At 55.2% G+C, this 21127-nt stretch overlaps 1 protein-coding gene across 2 annotated transcripts in view; it reads right to left on the bottom strand.

Moving 5' to 3' along the window:
- Positions 1 to 20316, bottom strand: part of ADAMTS14 (ADAM metallopeptidase with thrombospondin type 1 motif 14) — a 77839-nt gene extending 57523 nt beyond the window's left edge. For both annotated transcript variants that reach the window (XM_070431930.1, XM_070431931.1), the window contains exons 1-2: positions 20235 to 20316; positions 18189 to 18616 (exon numbers count right to left, since the gene is read on the bottom strand). In XM_070431930.1, coding sequence (XP_070288031.1) covers positions 18189 to 18616; positions 20235 to 20316 — 510 coding nt within the window. The remainder of the gene's footprint in view (positions 1 to 18188; positions 18617 to 20234) is intronic.
- Between the last annotated feature and the right edge of the window lie 811 nt (positions 20317 to 21127).

The following is a 21127-nucleotide window of genomic DNA, read 5'->3' as shown; positions in this document are numbered from 1 at the left end:
GCTCCGCCCCCACGCAGCCCACAGGCCTCTCTCCAGGGGAGAGTTAAACAACCCCTATTTCCCCACCCAGTTTAACTGTTTAGGGCAGCGGTTCTCAACCTGTGGGTCGAGACCCCTTTGGGGGGTCGAACAACCCTTTCACAGGGGTCGCCTAAGACCATCGGAAAACACATATATAATTACATATTGTTTTTGTGATTAATCACTATGCTTTAATTATGTTCAATTTGTAACAATGAAATTGGGGGTCACTACAACATGAGGAACTGTATTAAAGGATCGTGGCATTAGGAAGGCTGAGAACCACTGGTTTAGGGCAAAGACAGTTGTAAGTGTCAAGCATCTTTGTGACTGTGGGTTCCACCGGTTTCCACCCCGGATCAAGGACAGAACTTCCCCAGCAAGTTTCCTGTCCACTCGGTGCCTCACGTCCAGTCTTGACAGGCCATTCTTGTCCAGGCCTGGGGGCCCCTCCACCTCTGAGACCCTCCTCCTAGAGAGGCTGGGCCACCAGATCAGGCGGCAGGCTGGGCCGGCCCTCCCACGAGGCCTTCGGTTTCCCCATCTACACCACGAGGGGTTTGGCCCACGATCCCTCCAGCTCTGCCCTGGCCAGGAAACCAGGCCCCATGCAGGGCAGACAGACTGGCAACGGGAACTTTCTGGCGCTCTGCCCCTGTGCCACATGACTCCCGTCTCTCAATTTATGAGATGTTTATGTTTCTGAAAAGTGGCGGCTAATTTTAAAGCTCTAAAATCAAGTCAGATTTCTGTGGAAGAAAAAAGGCGGGAAATAAGTTCTGGTAAGTTGGGAAAGAACTGTCAGCCGATTCTGCTTTCACCCTTACTTTATTCAAGGCCTCGGGCGATTTCTCTGAATGGAAACTCTCCAGTGGGCAGTCCCACCCCCCTCAGCCAAGCTCAAGACCTTTAATGTAACTGTTCCGCGGGGCCTTTCCTAGAAGGTGACTGGCTGATGGGGGAGACTTGTTTGACTTTTCCAATATGACTGTGACATTGTTTTGGTTGTGAAGGGGCCACATTCTGCTGCCTCTTCATGCAGAGGCCTCCAGGCCATGCTAATGGAGATTTTCCAGTCCTGCTTCCCCTCAGGGGAAGCCCCCAACTCCTGAGTAATTCCAGAGCAAATCACTCCTGGTGACAGAAGAGGTGGGTGCTGGCTTATGGACCCTGCAGTGAGTCATAACTGAGCAAGATCAGTTGTCACCAGTAGCTATCATGAGGGTGAGGTCCCAAATATTTTAGCAAATTATTGAAGCCCTAGTATTTTGGAATTAGTATGTGTGTGTGCATGTGCATATAAACATGTTTACCCTAAAACTGCATGTACTTGCATGTAAATTTGGGAGGCAAGGGTACAAAGAGCCAGGGAGGTCCCGGGAAGAGACCCCCGAGCCCTGGAATACATGTCCTCAGATGGTGCAAGAGCCTAAGGACAAGAGCAGCACTCCATCTGTGCTGAGTCAAGTGCAGAGACAACAGGTAAGGACCCAGCCGGGGGTCCAGACAGGGCAAATGGCTTGGTTCTGAGAAGACAGCTTGGCTCTGGGACAGGGGATCCTGAACCCACATGTGGCACCCTCCGTTCGCCAACCTTCGTTGAATGCCCAGAAGAAGGGAGCATTTCAAGATGGCAGTGCCAGTGGAGCCAGGTCTCCTCTTCCTTCTCCTTCCAAGACTGGCCTCTGTGGGGCCTCGCAGAAGAGAAAGAAGCAGAGCAGGTCTCCTCCAACCCCACCATCCCACCACCTCCCAAGGAGAGTGCATTCGTGGGCCCAAACTTGTTCTGGAAATTCCATTATGAGAATTTTACTGCCAGCTGTGCTTAGTTTCTAGGCTTCCAGCAAATTCAGCCTGAACCTGTTCCACCGTAGGAAATGAAAGAAAACCCTGCAAGTGGAGTCTGAGGTGACGCGCACACTGGGAGTGGTGTGAGAATCAGAAATGCTGCCACCAGCCGGAGCTGGTTTGGCTCAGTTAGCCTGGGCACTGAAGGGTCCCAGGTTGCAGGCTCGATCCCCAGTGAGGGGCGTGCAGGAGGCAGCCAACCAATTATTCTCTCTCATCATTGATTGTTTCTATCTCTCTCTCTCCCTCTTCCTCCCTCCCAGCTCAGTCCAGGAGAAAGCAGAGGCCCGGCCATAGCCTCCACCTGCCTCCATTTCCAGGTCTCATGTCCCATTGCTTCCCGGAAGCTGCTCTCCTTAGGGCCACCTGTGACCTCAGTGGCCAGAGCCAGCAACCAATTCTTCATCCTGGTCTCACTCAGCTCATCCAGCCACATATTTCTCCTGGGAATTTCCCCTGATCCCAAGGCTTTCAATACCAAGTACTTTCAGATAACTCCTAAATTACATCCCAGCCCTGACCCTCCAGAATTCCATGTGGAATTGTCCAACAGTCTCCTTGACAGAGACCCTGGACCTCCGCTGGGCACCTCAAATTTTAAAGCCAACCTCCCCCTCCTCCTATGCCACCCCATCCCAGAAAGTGGCACCATCATGTTCCAGCCACTCAAGTTAGAAATCAAGAGGAGGGGTGGGTCCGGGAGTGGGGTTTTCAAATCCTTCCCCCACCTCTCCCACCATCCATCATTCTGTTGAGTCAGTTCAACTGAAAGCTGCACCCAAGGTAACTTGCAGGTACTAGACCCTCAGATGGGTCACCCTGGGCCCATCTGTCTCAGAGTTATGAGAGAGGGGGCCAGCCCCCCTCCACACACACCCCCCACATACACCCTAGGACCACCACTCCTGCCAGGGGTCTTCCAGGTGGCTCAGACCCTTTCCTCCCTCAGTATGTCCTCTGTCTTCATGAAGCAACCACTGCAAGCTAGACATGAGGGGGTTGGGGTGGCGTAAGGACATGAGAGACCAGCCTCTGCTCTCCTGACTAGGGACTTGTATCTGGAACATATAAAGAACACATGTAACTCAATAATAAAAAGACAAACAACCCAGTTTAAAAGTAGAAACAGGATCTAAGTAAACATTGCTCCAAGGAATACATACAAGTGACCAATAAGGCCTTTAAAAGGTGCTCGACATCATTTATCCGTAGGGAAATGTAAATCAAAACCACAATGAGACACCCCTTAGCACCCACTAGGATGGCTAGAATCAAAAGGTCCCATAGTAAGTGTTGCCAAGGATGTGGGGAAAGTGGAACCCTTACACATTGCTGGTGGGAATGAAAAGTGACGCAGCCACTTTGGAAAACATTCTGGAAGTACCTCAAATATGAAACAGGTACCATATGGCCCGGCAAGTCCACTCCTTGGTATATACTCAAGAGGAATGAAAATATATGTCACACAAAAACTTTTACACAAATGTTCACTGCAGCACTGCTCACAAGAGCCAAAAAGCAGAAAACCCATATGTCCATCAGCTGATGAACAAAACCGGATAAACAAAAGCTGGTGTATCACACAACGGAATATTACTCAGCCCTGAAAAGGAATGAAGTACTGAGATGTGCTGTAATGTGGTGAATCCTGAAAACATTACAGGGAATGAGAGAAGCCAGTCACCAAAGGCCACATATATATGGCTCCATTTACATGAAATGTCCAGAATAGAGGGAAATCTATAGAGACAGAAGTAGATTAGTGGTTGCTGGGGGATGGGGTAATAGATTAAAGGGGTGATAGCTAAAGGGCACAGGACTTCTTTTTGAAATAGAGGAAATGTGGTAATAATTATACAACTCTGTGCGTATGATAAAAATCCACTGAATCACATACTTTAAATCGGTGACTTGCGTGGCAGGTGAATTTTATCTCAATAAAGCTATGAAAAAAGATGACACATACACAGGGAGATGCCACGCATGCACCAAGGTGACACACACACATATGCACTGAGACAACATACACACAGAGACAACACATGTGCAGGCAGACAATACACACACACACACACAGTGCACAGGCGGCCCACTACCACGAAAGCATGAGTCAGCAGAGCTGGGATGAAAGCCTGAGGTTGCTGAGATTCATATAATTCAAACCTGATGTGGAAGCCCCAAGCCACAGAGCTCTGCTGGAGGCTGGGCTGCCAAGGCCTGGGCCCACGCCAGGGAAAGTCTAAAAGCTGATTCACCCCAAGCTGCAGCCTTGAGAACAGGCAGGAGGAAGAGCCCTGGGAGGATGGAGCGGAGAATCGCCAGGCTTGTCCTCAACTGGCACACCCTGCCACGCCCACTCAGGCGGCCTTAGGGCTCCCAGAACAGTCCAAAGGGTTGGAAGAAACACCAGGAAGCAGAGAGCCTCCACCAACTGGAGGAAGTTATCTGGGATGACCACTTGGCCACACTTCCTGGGGTCATGACCTCTGCAGGCCCCACACCCTGGGAGGTGCTGGGTGAAAGGCAACTGAGGTCTTGCTGGGCCCAGTCCATTTGCAGCAAGAATCCTTCTCGGGGGGAGAAGGATGTGGGGAGTGTGGGGAGTAAATGCAGAGACACTACAGCCAGAAGCTGGGCTCTGCGACTCTCAGACCATCTCATGTTGGCAAGTCGCTCAACATCCCTGTGCTTCAGGATTACAACACAGCTCTCTTTGGGGCTGCCCTGAGAAATACACATGGAGCACCCAGAATGGTCCCCCTGGCAGCAAGGACCATGCACGCGCTCGACTTGCCGCATGGCTATCATGACTATCGTTCAAAGTGTGCCCGGGAGCCCAGGGGCTCATGCGGGGGTGCCAGAAGCAGCATTCCGGAACCACAGGATGCTTTGTCTCTAACTCCTGGCTCCACGGTGACCTGGCTTGGATCTGCTCAAATCCCCTACCTGTAAACAGTAAAAAATACCTGTGGTCGAGCATCCTTCAGGGGAGACGTCCCCACCAACAGGAGGCTGGTACAGGGTAATGGTAAAGGTAAGAACACGCACAGATAAAAGGTCGGTGGAAACACTCAGTTGTTGGAGAGTTGTCTCTGGGGGGCAGAACTGTAGGCAAGTCCTTCTCTTTAGACTTCTCTAACTTTTCTATAACCCCCCTATCTGAAAAGGAAAGCCAGTCCTGCACGGAATGTCTGCCTGCTACAATGAGCAAGTCATGACTGTACAACAATTCTTCTTAAGCAAAGTTTTAAAAAGGAGACAAACACCATGGGAGTCTCCTCCTGTCATCCAACGTCCTTGCAAAGTGGTGTAGAGGCTGCCTGGGCGTGAAGCCCCTGGGCCTCCCCCCAGGCTGGTCCTTCCCAGCCGGTGGCACAGGCCCTCTGCAAGCCTCAGTTTCCACACCTGAAGCCAAAGGGTTGCTGGGAGGATGGAATAAAACAATGAAGAGGATACCCCTCCTGAGGCCTGGCCCACAGCAGGGTGGCTGACCACCTATCCTTCCCTCTTCAACCTGTCTCTCCTGGTCCCCCATGAGGTGACCCTAACTTTTCTGTCAAACCCAGGAGGCTACGCCAGTGGTCTCACCCCTGGATACCCATTAGAATCAGCCGTGGATTTGCAGAACTACTGACGCCCAGCCTACCCTCCACCCAGTGGTCGGCAAACTGTGGCTCTCGAGCCACATGCGGCTCTTTGGCCCCTTGAGTGTGGCTCTTCCACAAAATACCGACTTCTGCGCATGGGCCACGAAGTTTCAATCGCACTGTACGTGCAGGCCCACACGTGGTATTTTGTGGAAGAGCCACACTCAAGGGGCCAAAGAGCCGCATGTGGCTCGCGAGCCGCAGTTTGCCAACCACGGCCCCAGACCAATGAATCAAATCTCAGCAGTGGGGCGTCGGATTTTCTCAATGCTGCCCAGGAAATTCTAATGTGCAGCCAGGGCCCGAACCGATGCTCTAGACTCTGGAAGCTTCCAAAAACAGAATGGTACTCAGACGAAGTGATCATCCATGTTTCACAAAAACAGCAGTAGCAGCATGGAGTGTCGAACCAGAAGAGTTTGTCATGATGCAGGAAATGGGCAAGAAAGACAGAGAGGGAAGGAGAGGACAGTGGGTGCATGCCCTGACCGAGGGGCTGGGGGGACGGAGTCTGGACAGGCCGGCTTCCTGCGCAGCCCTTCCGCTGTGAGCATCTCCTCAGGCTGAGCGTGACCAAGGCCCATCTGGACCACGTGTGAGCTGTGCCTTAGGTGCTGTCTTAGAGCCTAACCATCCCCTCCCCTCGAGGTGGGACTCCATGTGAGTGAAGAATAATTGACTAAAACTTTCCCTGAGCAGGGTGGGGGTCTTGGAGGGGGAAAGGAGGGCTGTGGTCTGCTGGGTAGCCAAATCAACGATGTCACAGCCCCCCAGCTGGGGAGTCTCCACGTCAGTACCTCTACGATGATGATGAAGATGAAGGTGGTGACTGAGTCTGTCCTCTGGCCTGTGGAAAACACAGCTGCTTGCGTCTTCAAACGCTTGGTCAATGTCCTTAAAGGCAAGGTGCTCAGTTGTGGGACCTCACCCCAGTGGCGGTTGGCTGGCCCAGGGGCAGGGCAGGCTTCACACTGCAGGTGTCGGCGACTCCCCCTGGGCTGCAGACCCCCACCCTGGAGCCCAACCCGAGTCCAGGGCGGACTTTGCCAGTCTGGCAACCACCCCCCGTTTCCATCCCCCGTGCCCAGGAGCCACGTGGCTCTGAGGCTTCTCCCTTTGTCACCACCACGGCCCACCAAGCTCGGGCTGGGAGCTCTGCCTGGTCCCCTGCTTGGCCTGGAGTCCTGGCAGCAGAGGCAGCAGCTTCAGGACGAAGAGACAGGAAGGAGCCCTCGCATGCCAGACGGCGGGCGGCTGCCAGGCCCCGAGCTGAGCAGCAGCCCCCTGCATTGAGGCCCTGCAGTCTGAGCCCCACGGCTCAGAAGCCAGCCAGCTGATGTGGGACAAACGTAGGGAAAAGAGGCCGCCAGTCCCTCCCACGGCTACGGTCACTTGTCCCAGATCCTTGATCCAGCCAGGCCTCCCCTCTGATCCCTTAGCCTGGCCCAGAGCGGTGTTGGCTTGGTTTTAAACCATGTCTCCCCCACATGAGATCACGCATGTAAAATGTTTCCCACTTAGTCTGACACATGGCCGGTCTGCAGTGAGTGATAAATGAGGGCTGTGGGGGGGGGGGGGGGGGGGGCGGGGGGGTGAAGGTTCCCTACAGAAGGAGGGTGAGCACAGGAGGACAGAGAGTAGATCGGCCGCCCGAATTCCGTGCCAGGCCCAGCTCCACACACATCCCCTTCAGGCGCCACCACATCCTCTGCACAGTGGGAGGAGCCCCCGGGGAGCTGGAAATCACCATCAAACGAGGCAGCCACTGTCCTGACTCCTGCGCAGGGCCCAGCACAGTAGCATGTTTTCCAGATTTCTTAGAACTCAGACACTTCATCAGAGCTTGTCAGTGCCGAGCCCTCGGTTACTAACAACCCGAAGCCCACATGCCAGTTACTCCGGTCATTCACCGGGTCTTCCACTCACTTTACGTGTTCACGCACATCTCTGCAAGTTTACCTCTCCTAACCTCTGTCTGCAGCACTATTTATCTATTCATTCATTCATGCTTTCTTCATTCATCAGATATGCACTGTGCAGGCCCTGTTCTAGGTGCTGGGGACACAGCCAAAAATTTCTCCTCACCTCAAGGAGGGGGACTAGGTAAGAATATGGCACACCACATGGAAATAGCCATGGAGAAAAACCAAGCAGAGGAGAAAACGGGGGGTTGACATTTTAAATAAGCGAGTCAGGGATGATGTTCTAAGAAGGGGACATCTGAGCAAAGGCCTGAGGAAGGTGAGGGGCAGGTGCTGGCAGTTCTGGGGAGGGGTGTCCCAGCAAGGAGGGCATCAGGAGCAGGGAGGGAGGAGCAGAGGAGGTCACAGGAGGACCGGCAGGAGGAACAACTCCAGGGCCCACGGAGCTGCTCCCAGGGAGTATTCGGGGGTGGGAGGCATCTGGGTGAATAGTTGAAAGGATGCAAGCGGGGAGATCAGTTAGGGAGGCCATGCCCATCACCCGGGGAGACAGCAGGATGGTTCGGACCACCTGGCACTTGTTATTCCCATCAAGCCAGTTTCTTTGTCCTTTGGAATCAATAGCAACAACCCCCCGTGCCTGCCTCCCCCCACCCTCAGCCCCCCACCAGCAGCTCAGGGACCTGCTCTGAACCACAGGTGTCCACATGGCCCCAGGCCTTTGCTCCTGCTGTGAGTTTTGCCAGGATTGCCCTTCCAGCCCAGCTCAAATGCCATCCCATCATCTCTCCCTCCTCCGTGCCCCCAGGAGCTCTCGGTGGGTATGTCTGTCTGTCCCTCTTGCAGACACAGCTTTAGGAGGACAAGTACCGAACCACAATGCCTGTGACCACCTTTGGATCAAAACACATTCAACAAGCATCCCTGGCGCCAAACCTCCAAAAAACTCCCCTGGGCTATGGCTCTTCATGAGAGACCTGCTTTCCCACTAACTGGCCGCGGCTTAGGGGACCGCGCTTCACCTGGAGCCTCCCCATCCAGGGACCGTGAGTTATGAGGTGACGAAGTATTAAGCACTCAGTGCACCGGGCCAGCAGCCTGCGGGGCTGCGGAACACAAGGCCTCTTTGGGCTGGAGGAGCTAATGCGGAGTGAGCGCTGCCAGCCTCGAGGGGCGGAAATGAACCTCTCTTGTGGGCCGGGGTGGCTGGGGGTACGGCTGTTTTCTGGAAGATCAAAGGCATAAATGTTTGGTTGGCTGAGAAGCAAAAGCCGACAAAGGGCGTCCAGCGGCCCGGCCCGTGGGGAACAGGGAGTGCATTCAGCCAAGCGTGTCCCGACGTTCCCACCGTCGGAGGTTTCTCTAAAAGGGGCCTGTTCAGCGACGTTGCAGAAGCAGAAGAAAACGAGACTGCGGGGTTTGTAATGTTCCACGACAAGCAGTGTGTACACAACCGCAGCCCACTGCCCTGCAATAGGTTGAAAATGGATAAAACATCGGCGACTCGGGGCTAACTTTTGAGCTTCAGATCCCAGCTAATGGGGCTGTTGACATTGGTTTTTTCTTAATTGGCTTCCCAGTTTTAGGAAAACAATGACCCTCACAGTGGGAGCCTCGTAAACACCTCCACCTGGGACCCAGGCCGAGGACTCCCAGGGCCCCCCCACAGGGCAACCCCTGGACCAGTCCCTTTCACATGCATGCTGTCAAGCTGTTGCCAGGCCACCGCTTCATGGCCATCACAAGGCTGATGACCTTGAGTGACTAGTCACATTTACTCGTCTTTTTCCACTGACTTGAGAGAGGTCACATGGGATGGGGGGGTGGGGAGGAGCACTGGACTGGGAGTCAGGCACCAGACTCCATCGGCCCTGACAATCGCCTACTGCACGACCCTGGGCGAGTCCCTTCCCTTCCCCGAGCCTCGGCTTTCTGGTCTGGAAAGTGAAGAGGGTACCGAGAGGCCCCCACGGCCACTTCCAGCCCAGCTGTGTGCATGCAGGCCAAAGTCAGGGTTCCTGTGGAAATGACGCTGAGCTGGGATGCACCACCGGAGGTTATCATAACACAAGGATTATTTGTGCTGACGAGGAGCTACGTGACGCTGCCTGGGGCCTGCGGGTGTTCCTCTGACTATTGTTGTCTTGGAAGGCTGAGCAAGGCCCACATGCTGAAAATGGAATGCTGGGCCTGGCAGGTGGCTTGGGAACTTCCCAGTGTAGGGTCCAGGGAATGCAGAGACCCCCTGGGCCCTCACCGAGGCTCCCCGCCCCCCGCACCCCCGGGCCTCTGCCACACTGACACTGGGACGCAGATGGAAGGCAAGGGCAGCCCCACCACACTCAGCACTCCAGCCAGCCCGGAGATGCCAGGGAAGAAAAATAGAAAGTGCCCCCGACCAGCCCTTGCTGGAATGGGAGTCTGGCTCTGCTCAGAGGAGAGGCAGTGAGGTGATGTCTGGCTTCTATTCCATATCATAAATAAGTTATTATTCCAGCAAGACACAGCTGTAGGGAGACTGGGGAGCCCAAGCTGCAGGATCACACCACCTCGAGGACTGGAAACCCAGCCGTCCACTCAGACAGGCCCAGGGGCCTTCTGGAAGCAAGATGAGCACTGGACTGGGCGACCAGGGATCTGGAAACGACCCGCCGTGGGCTCTGCCTCAGTTTCCACACTTATCTAGGCACCGTGGCAGCACTTTAAGTGCTCTTGACTCTTCTTCTTTCCCGCCACCCATCCCCTCAGACTCCACCAGCAAATCCACACCATTTAAAGGCAATGCTGACGCTGCTGTATTGACCGAGTCCTGAGCTCAGCCCTTTACACATGACAGTTCTATGAAGTGACTACTATTATAATCCCCACTTTATGGATGAGGACATTGAGGCACAGAGAGATCTGGAAACTGTCCAAGGCCACACAGCACATAAAAGGCAGAGCTTGGATCTCAACCCAGGCGGATGGTTCCAGGGGCCATGCTCTCATCCGCTGCACACACTGCCTTACATGGGCAGCCCCTGGCCTCTGGCGAGCAGCCCTGCTGTGTTAAAAAAATAGAACACTCTGCTTAAAGAATAGACCACTTTGCTTAAAAATCCCTATTTCTGATTTCTCCTTAAAACACTCAAAGGTTTTGCACCACCAAAATGCCGCTCCCTTTAGAGAGGGCATCGTCCTCTCCAATTTGCACAATCCCACCTCCCCTGCTGGTAGCTGACCCTCTTTTCTTTCTCCTGTATTCCCTCCTCCTGGAGGCATCTGAAGTCAAAATCTCCTGTGTCCTATGGCCTAGCCCTGTACTCCGCACTCAGAGAAATGCGAGATGTAAGGCACAGTCTCTGATTTCTGAGAACTAAATGCCCACGATGGGGGGTGCATCAAGCAGAGAGAAGGGGAAGGCACCATGGGGGGTGAAAACAGAATGAACAGAGTCAGAGGGGCCGCTAAGCGAGGCATGAACGCTCTAGCCTGGCTGGGGTAGAGGCTGGAGATGCAGGTGGAGGTCAGGCCTACACCAACATGGGGCCAGACATCCCCACCCTCTTCCCGGGTTCTCAGCACAGACATGTGAGTGCAAGTGGCCTGCAGTCCAAGATATACGGAGACAGGACAGCTAGGTGGCTCTGTGAGGGCACCATCGAAACTCCAGGCCTCACACTCCACATCCCCAGGGGCAGGGCTGGGCAGCAGGGCCGAGCAGGGCTTCCGAAGGAGCTGCCAGGACAGCCCGCTCCCTGCCCAGCCAGCAAGGAGCAGCCCCCAGAGCAAGGACAGGTGTTGGCACCAGGACACCAATGAGTCACAGGCAGAGCTGCCGCACCAGCATGCACGAGCCATGGGAAAGATACCTCCCCAAATGCTAACGTGACTCCTGCTCACAACCCTGTGCTCCCCAGGGCCACAGGGACAAGGCTACGCTCCACGGGAGGCAGGGATTCCCACACTGCACTTCCATCCCGGGGAGAGCTGGGGCGACTTGCCATTCCTCGAATCCTGTGAAGACATCCGGTTTCCTTTCCTGCAGGATGCTTATGGAGCCTTCCTCTTGGCTTTAAAAACTCCTATGGATGCTTACAGGCCCAGCCCAAATGTCCCCTCCCCTAGGAAGCCTTCCTTCTCAGGAAGCACCTCCCTTCTCAGCACCCACCTCCACGCCACCCACTGAGTGCATTATGCTTCCCTGCATTTCCACAGAACACTGAAGTTTACTAGTGGTGTAGGCTGCCTTGTTGCATACTCTCTACTATGCGTTGGCCTTGTCTTTAAACTGTGGGCTTCTGGAGTCCAGGGAGAGAGGGACCTAGGTCTACACCTGCATCTAGGCAGGGACCCACTGATTGTTAAGGGAATGCTCCACTTAGCACCTCTCAATATCCCCCCCCCCCCCCCCCCACCGCCCCCGCCCCGCCATCCTGGAAGGCCTCTGGGGTATTGCAGCCCAGTTGTAGAATTCACAGTCCGTGCACTGAGCAAGCTCGATATGACCCCTTCCTCAGAGAGAGCTGCTGCCTCGGAGGAAACAGGCCCGGCCAACCGGGGCCCACAGGTGGCCTCAGACTCCCCCAAGAACACTGGTCATCTCAGTGCTGCTACAGTGCAAGGGGCTCTCACAAGAACTGTAAGTACTGCATTCATTACTGTAAAGAAGTAATAAATGTTACTGTTAATAACAATCCCCATTTTTACGGCTCCACCACGTACCAGGCCTTTCACCTTTTGTATTGTCTTATTTAATCCTCTGAGCAACCTTACAGTTGGTTGCTCTTCTCCTCTCCTTACAGATGAGGAATCTAAGCAGAGAGATTCAGAAACTTACTCAAGGCCACACAGCTTGTCTGTATCAGAGCAGGAATCCCACACTTTCTTCCACCCTAGACTGTAGCCTCTGAATTACGACTAACAATGCCTGCCACTGGCCATTGTATGGGCCAGGCACTTTTTATAACAGTTTAATTGAGATATAATTCGCATACCACACAGTTCACGCACTTAAAGTGTAGGTTCAATGGCTTTTAGTTATATGCATAGAGTTGTGCAACCACCACCACAATCAGTTTTAGAGCATTTCGTCACCCCATAAAAATACCCCCGACCTTTTTAGCTATCAATCCCAACCCCGCCCCCAACTCCCCCTCATTGTAATCCCATTTTTAAATTAAAGGACTGAGCTTAGAGAGCTTCTGTGACTTGGACAATATTAGACAGAGGCAAGCAGAAGGGCTGGGACTCAGCCTCCCCTGCCCTCTCCCCAGTCTGCCAGGGGTCTACTTAGTGCAGCTCGTTAAGAATGCACCATCTGCAGCCCTGGCCAGGTGGCTCAGGTGGTTGGAGCGTTGTCCTGTATAGCAAAAGGTGGCAGGTTTGTTTCTCAGTCAGGGCTTGCACTTAGGTTGCAGTGGGTTCTAGCCCTGGTCGGGGAACATACTGGAGGCAACAGATTGCTGTTTCTCTCACATTGATGTTTCTGTCTCTCTCTTCCTCTCCCTAAAAACATATCCTCAAAAAAATCCACCATCTGCACAGGGTGGAAAATGAAACCAGATGGTGACAGATCTTACACGTGCGGATACTTCCGCACCAGTCCCGTGACTCACAGAGGCGGCGCAGCCAAGCCCCCATCACCCCAGTGCAGGGCAGCAAGGCCCAGGACCCAGTGAGGACAAGGCCCACAAAGAAGCAGGGACCCCACTCTGCTCACCCCATTCCTGTACCTCAGAACCCCTATAGGACCCACAGGAAGTGGCCCACCCCTGGCCCCCATATTCCTCCCAGGAATTCAGAGGCACAACCACTAGCAGAGGTTCTGTTCTGCACCTGGCCCCCAGCCAGGGGTCCTGCCCACAGGCCCTCAGAGGTCGGGGGTCACGGGAGCATGGGGAGAACTGCTGCAATAACTGGTCAGGCTCCCCAGCGAAGGCTCTGAAGGGTACAGGTTGCTGCTGTCGCCTGGGCACATTCTTAACCCGGAACCCTAGCGTCTGACAGCCACCCCCACTCCCAGAAGAAACACTGCAGTAGGACTTGGTCTCCCCACATCCCTTCTTTCGTTCTCCCACACATCCTCAGGCTTGTCTCAGTCAGTTGTTCTCTCTGCTGGCCAGGCGCCCCACACTTTCTTCCTTGTTTATTTATTCATTTATTTTTAATCCTCACCGAGGATATTTTCCCCTTAACTTTCAGAGAGAGGGAAAGACAGAGAGAAATACTGATGTGAGAGAAACACATCGATTGGTTGCCTCCTACACATGCCCTGACCAGGGCCAAGGCCTGAGCTGGGGAGGAGCCTGCAACCGAGGCATGTGCCCTTGGCCGGAATCGAACCCGGGACCCTTCAGTCCGCAGTCCAACACTCTATCCATTGAGCCAAACCAACTGGGGCTTTACAATGTTTAAAGTCTTGAGCCAATGCCACCTCCTCTGGGGAGTCTTCCTGGATGCCCTAACCAAAACGAATGGGTCCTCCTGCTGCTGCCTCACAGAATTTTAACTTGTTGGCTTTATATCTGGGTCCCCATTAGCCTACAAACTCACCAGGGCAGGGTCCCGGCTCCCTCAGGCCTGGACCCTCCCAGCCCCCCTGCCCAGCTGCGATGCCAGGCCCTCCAGAAGAGCAGGTGGGAAGTAAGGTAGGGTACTCACTGCTCAGGTTCAGGCATGAATTAACCGCAGTGCACAGAATCCCCAGCGGCTGCCCCAGGTGCCCAATGGTGACTCTATGGATGGCAGAAGAATTGGAAGGGGGGGATGGTCACGGCCCCCCATTGCAGGTTCCAGTTAAAATAAAGATCGAGCCACCAGTTTAGACACAGTGCTTCTCACCAGAGCAGCTAAGATGCCAAATGGCTGCAAGGCTGCAAGAAGGCTTTGTTCAGACCATCTTACAACTGGCACGTTGGCTCGGCTGTGAGGGCCAAGCTCAGGACTGGTGTCTTTCCTCTCTGCCCCAACAGCCCAGCCCAGGCCTGGCACGGAGCATGGCCCCGGACCCACCAGGAAGGGAGGAGTCAACTATGGGTTTCCAAGGGCCGGGCTCCACGCTCCCCCAGCAAGGCCTGCCCCTGTCACAAAGAGCCAATGCCAGAGCAGGAAGGGGCTCTGAGCTCATCCATTTCCACCTCTGTGATATAGCGAGGAGGCAGGGGAGGCCCAGAGAAGGAAGGCAGCAAGCCCAGGGACACACAGCCATACCTCCCAACTCCCCACCCAGATTCCTCTCAGACAGCAGGCTGCCACACCCCTGCCCTGGCCCACCTCTCCCATTCTGCCCTCCTCACGGCCAGACCAAGGCCCACCTGCCCAGAATGTCTTCTCGGATCCCCTCCCAGCCTCATCCAGCCTCACCCACTTGCTCAACCTCTTTCCTCTGCCCGGAATGCCTGACTTAACCTTTGGACCCAGCAAACTTCTACTCATCCTTCAAGGCCCAGTTCAAATACCATCTTCTCTGACACCACAGACAGTAATCACTCACATTTACGGAGTTCCCACCGCACTGTGCTCTGAAAAACCAACAAGGTCATGTGGACTCTACTTATGGGGTCCCCACTGCTTGGCACCCAAATTTCTTGAGAGCAGCGACCTGACTCCGTGCAAAGCAGGGTAATAACAGTATCTGCCTACACAGTGCATACGACTGAAGGGCCTCGCAAACCGTCAAGTCCTATGCTATGGGGCGCCGTCCGCGTTATCGTCAGATCTCCTCCCCGCGGCTCCGTTTCCTCATCTACCCCGCGGGGGCAGTTCATGAATGCACATGACAGCACGTGTGCGGGGACGGGATGCACGCCGTGCCCGGGCCGTGGGGAGGACTGGTTCCTGCTACTGTTATTATTTGTGTCACTTTCATTTCCCTTCATCTCCCTGTGGGCCTTGCTCATGGCCAGTGCTCAGTTCATATTTTGTTTGGAATGAATGACTTTGGCACTTGAGATGTTGAAGAAAATGAGGTTAAAATCCAGAAACCGCATGAAGACCCAGAGTTAAATCTTATCATCGAAATGCTGCTCAGTAGCCTTCTGAGTCCAAAGGTGGCTCGGCTGGGACACTGTAAACAGTCCCTTGCCCTCACAGAGCAGGTTTCTGGAATGGGCTGGAAGTGAGGAAATCTCTGCTCTGGGGCGGCCTCTGTGCTGGGAGTGGCCCGTCAGGAACCTGGATGGAGAGGCCCCTGGGATTCGGACTGAGGGACTGGCCTCTGGAAACAGTCAAGGGCACAGGCAGTGGCCTGGTGTAAACACGGGCTCAGTCCTGTGAGGTCCATTTCTACCACGGGCAGGGGGACCAGGCGAGCCTCAGTTCCACTGCAGTACAGGCCTCCAGAAGCCCATCCCTGGGCAGCCTCTGAGACCTGATCCAGCTTCTGCCAATGTCACAATGAAGCGATTCCCATCTGCCAGGGAGCCTCAGACCCTCTTTGGACAAATGAGAGGAGTAAAGCCCAGAGATGGAGAGTGGCCTGCCCAGGTCACACAGTAATGAGAACACTTACTCACAGGCCTCCAAAAGTCAGCAACGTTGGCTGAGCAATGCCTGGCCCCAGGCCCACCGAGCAGCCGCCCACCCCCAACAACCAGAGTGCTGCTCATCACTGTGCACCACAGCCCGTGGCCACGTGACCTTGCTTCACGGGTGCTGGGTCGGGGTCACGAAGGATCCCTGCATCATCTAACAGTCAGCGCCCACTTACCAATGGGCTGCTGAACTAGTTCAATGACGGAGTTTTCAGGGGGCTCAGGGGATGGGCAGTTACTTTATTAATGGTGATGACCATCCACGGATGCCTCTGGTCCCCGGTATACATCTATGGCAGCAGTCAAACCAGCGGGAGACCCAGCCTGTCACTGCACGGCTGACAGCCTACGCGGCCGATGACCTTAGAAGGAGTTCACAGGTCATTCAGCCACGCCACCGGTGTGCGCCGGCGCTTTCTGTCTCTTCCAAACGTCACCTTGGATTTTCAACCAAAATTTGTGGCCACAGCACAGCGCTAGCCAGCAGGCTGACTGAGGGCTCCTGCTGCACAGAACTGCTGAGCCAGGGCGGGCCGGCAGCCAAGGCTCACCCTGGCATCAGGACAAGGTCTTAGCCTTCTGCCTGCAGCTGTCCTTACATCCTCGGTCTCTCAAAGCCTGCTCCACAGAACCCTCGCGTTCCAGGTGATTCTAGCACACCCTCAACTTTGAGATCCAACTGCTGCCTAGACCAGTGATGGCGAACCTTTTAAGCTCGGCGTGTCAGCATTTTGAAAAACCCTAACTTAACTCCGGTGCCGTGTCACATATAGAAATTTTTTGATATTTGCAACCATAGTATAAAAAATACTTATATTTTTTATATTTATTTTATATATTTAAATGTCATTTAACAAAGAAAAATCAACCAAAAAAATGAGTTCGCGTGTCACCTCTGACACACGTGTCATAGGTTTGCCATCACTGGCCTAGACCAAGCCTCTCAAGGGAGGCCCTAACACCTCCCTTGGTGTTAAATGGGCAAAATCTGGTTCTTTGAAAGGCAAAAAAAATTAGTCTTTATATGTAAAGCGCAGATGTACATACAGGTTATAAACATATATTCAGTTTATCTATGGTATTAAAATTTCATGGAAGTGGCGATTAGGAAAAATGTCTAAGAAGGCTCTTGGGGGTGGGGGGGGGGGATGAAAGAAAGATTGAGAAGCACTGGCCTAGACGGAGGCAGCCATTCAGCAGGAAGGTCCCTCTGAAGGATGGGAAGGCGGTGAGAAGTGCCCCCCGCCCTGCCAATAAGGGAAAACCCCCTTTTCCATCCCCCCATAGGACTCATCCCTCTCTTAAAGCTGAAAGGCAAAGGGGCAAATGGGTCCTTTCCTGGGACACATCAGCTCATACCTGACCAAGTAGAGACCACGCAAAGAATGCCCACTGCTCTGAGGCTGCCACACAGGCTCAGGAGGGCCTGGCACACTGAGGAAGGAACAGGGAGGGGATCAAGATGCAGCAGGAATTGAGGGTGAGAAAGAGAGCAGCCACTCATGGCTTTCTGGTTTGCAGTGATGCCTGGGAGGAGGGAGCAGGTCCTAAGAAAGGGAACTCACAGAGCAGAGCAGGCAGAGAGAGCAGGCTGGCTCCAGGGACCAGAGTTAGCAGGGGACGTAACAGTAGCAATAATAGCCACTAACACCAACAGGGGCTGGACCACCAACAGGAAGGCAGGTCATGTGACCATCATCAGCAGGTCCGTTCCATGACAGCAGGGACGGTGTCTGCCTCAGGCCCCTGTAGCCCCAGAGCCTGGACAGAGCTGGGCCTATGGGGCACACGCAATAAGCATGTGCAGAATGAATAAGCCCTCACTTTACACACAGGAAAGAACCACAGGGAAGGCAAGTAACTTATCCAAAGCCTTGTGGCTAGTAAGTGGCACAGCCAAGAATCAGTCCCAGCAGAGCCGGCCTTCCTCACCCCTGCGTGTGTCTGGGCTCAGAGATCCCTGCCAGCTAAGTTATGGCCCCGTCCTGTCTGAGGATGGTGAGGGGATGAACAGGAAAAGGGATCATCCCAGCTGGGCCACCATCCACCTGGCAGAGCATACACCTGATTGCGAGCAGGGCATGTGCGGTTTTCTTTGGAAAGCAGCACAGTCCAGACCACACAGCCTGCCCACAGGAGTCCCAGACACAGGGGAGCTAAGGAGAAAGCCAGGTCTGCCCGGCTCAGAGACTGGGGAGAGGGGCAAAATGCAGCTTGAGGAAAGGCTCGTCCCTTACCAATCCATCACAGTTGCTGATGGCGACAGCTGCCCCTGGCATGCCTGTGACACTCCCGGTGTAGACACACTCTTGCTGCAAGGGCTGCCGGAAGAGCTCCCGGAAGTCCTCCTGCCACTCCGCAGAGGCTCCGGGCACCACCAGCCGCCGGTTGGGCTGAAGGCGCAAGTGCAATTCCTCCCCAAAAACAGTGACATTGAAGTAGAGCCGGTCAGGCTGTGGAGCGGCTCCTCTGGGGCGCAGGGGGCTGCGGGCCACCCGTAGGTGGCCAGAGTGTGAGGGTGGTGCAGGTGGCCTGTCCTCGGACGCACTCCCTGTAGAGGCTGCTGCTGGGCCAGACACCACATGGGAGAGGAAGCGTCCCCGGAAATCTGTGCTGCGGGGCACGGTCACACCGTAGTCACTGAGCCTTCCGGAGAGGGGCAGCCCTGCTGGAGGCAAACAAGGAGTTACTTCAGTACAGGCTGTGCAAAGGTAAGGGAAAGCCATCTGCAACTCTGAGGGTCACCTTGAAGGGACCCCTGAGCCCAAGTTCATCCATTTCTTATCTCTTGCTTCCTGAGCCCCTGGATCTCTGCACTTGGATGAATGGTGTTCAGGTACTTTGTGGACATGAATTGTTTCCGGGAGCCCCCAGGTCCTTTTCAACTTAGCAGAAGAAAATAAATAATGCCAAGCAGAGTCCTGTCACTCTAGCAGCAAGCCTTCCAACCCTGAGCACTGCAGAAGAAAGCACTGAACCCCCCCCCCCAAAGCCCCCAGGGCAAAGACGGGGTCTGCCCAAACATTCCCAAAGTGCTGAAGTCACCAGACCAGCCTGGGGTAGGGCCCTCCTCACCAAGCTCCTTGAAGGCAGCTGGCAAAACAAACACACCTAGAAACCCAGGGGATCCTGGGCACGCGTCAGGGAGAAAGGAGGAGCTGGAGAGGGAAGGGAGGGAATACAAGTTCTATATTTTTCCATGTTTAGAAAGAAAACTTTTTTAAGCAGCACAGTGGCTGCCGAGATTTCTACATGGCCCAGCCCTAAGCCGGGTAAGTATAGATCTTCAAAAATAAAAAAAGACGCACAGGGTGACCTGCCCACTAGGACTGAATTAAGTGTGAGGTCATGGCCCCCTGCTCCAGGCTGCATGCCAGTGGCCCCGTCCTCACACAGCCCTCCCTGAGCCCAAGCCAGGCCAGGCAGGAATGACAGCTCCCTGGCTCCCAGGCCTGGTGATTCATGGATCCGAGCTTGGGAGGAATTTTCATGTCCACACAGCGCTATCTCCTGCCTCCCCAGCCCCCTTCCCAGCACTGATAAAATCTGGAGAATGATGTGTCCTGAAAATCCCCCCATGTCCGACTCCCCTCTGGTTTACCCATCACAGCACAGGAGCCCCAAGACTTCAGCTAGAGGGATCCATTCGGTACATGAACAGAGCTCACACACAAGCAGCCACCCTGCCTGGAAATTATGGGAGCTGCCTTTCCATGTTCAGAGCCACCAGGAGGGCACCCCACATTGGCAGGTGAGGGTGGAGTGTCTTTGGTCTGTGTGTGACTTGGTGTCTGCACAGAGCGTGACAATGCTGGGGCGAGGGAGGGATGTGTGTTTCTGCGCAGGAGTGTTCACTGGGGTGTAGGGTAATCACCTGCCAGCCCGATTCTATGTGTGTGACAGACACTTGCACACATGTACACACATGTGCACACATGCATACAAGTTGAAAAGAGAAGACACTGAAAGAGGAAAACACACAGGAGAGAGAGTGTGACAGAGAGAAAAAAAAACAACCACGGCGACAGAGAGAAAGATGTACAACCCCTAAGAAGAGAATCCGTATTCCCAAATCCTCTCCTGGGTTGTCTCTCCCAAACTGGTGCCAGAGAGTTAGAGAAATCACAGGACAGGTCGGTGCACAGGGCAAGAAAAGAGAGCTTAGCCCCAGTGTGCGCACCGCCTCCGACCCGCTAGGACGCTGCGCAGTCAGCCCCTCTGGCACTGTCGGGTCACCCTGACCCGCGCGCACCCCAGACCCTACGCGCCCGCCCCGCACGCACCTGGGATCCGGCTGCCCGCGGCGGCGCAGAGCGCACAGTGCAGGGGCAGCAGGCAGGAAAGCAGCGCGCGGAGCGGAGCCATGTGGCCGCGCGGGAACGCGGGCCGGGCGGGCGCCGGAGCCCCGCGCTCCGGGCTGCGGACGCGGCTAGGGCGCGCCCTGGGCTGCTGGAGCGCCGACCGGCCGGCCTCTGCGGCCGCCGCCTTCAGCCTGGTCGCCTCCCGCCCTCCCGCTCCCGGTCCCCAGCACGGCGCCGCCGCCTGGACAGCTGGCTCCGGGCGCCCGAGGCTGTCGGCGGGAGAGCGAGGCAGACAACGTGCCATCGCCCCCGGTGCCAACTGCCGGCTGGTTCTCCCGCGCCGTGAGGCTCCGGGACGCGCGGGAGCGGGCGAGGGGGCGGCGGGGCGGTCCGGGGGTGGGCACTCGGCGGGGCGGGGCCGGGCGCCGGTCGGAGCGGGGGGCGCCGCGCTCGGGGGCGGGGCGCGGAGCTGGGGAGTGCAGTAGCGTGCGGCCCCGCCGGATCGGAAGTGCCACGCGGAGCCACAGCTGCGGCTCCGAGCGCGCTGGGCATGGGTCCCGCCAGCCGCCGGGGCTCTCCCGGAGTGGCAGCCCCTAGCTGCTTTCCCTGGCTCCTTCGCTCCCCTTGCTTAACCAGGGCGGCTCGCTAGAGCCACAGGGCAGAAGGGATTTCCGACTGCATTTGAGAGGGGAGAGTGAGCAACCCCTAGAGAGTGTTTCTTTAATGCCCCCGCTAACCTTCCGACCACTTGGATCTGCCTGTTTTGCAGACTGCGGCTCCCTCGGCCCCAAGCGCAGTAACTGGTCTGTGTCCCAGTCAAGAAGAGCAGGGCTGAGCAAGGTGAAGAGAGAGCCCTGGCTTTACGACAGGACTGG

Source organism: Myotis yumanensis, unplaced genomic scaffold (assembly GCF_028538775.1).
Source record: "Myotis yumanensis isolate MYYU_CA2020_CCGP unplaced genomic scaffold, mMyoYum1.0.hap1 SCAF_13, whole genome shotgun sequence".
Taxonomy (NCBI): Eukaryota; Metazoa; Chordata; class Mammalia; order Chiroptera; family Vespertilionidae; genus Myotis; species Myotis yumanensis.
Note: the sequence above shows the minus strand (reverse complement) of the source record. Positions and strands in the feature narration are given on the sequence as shown.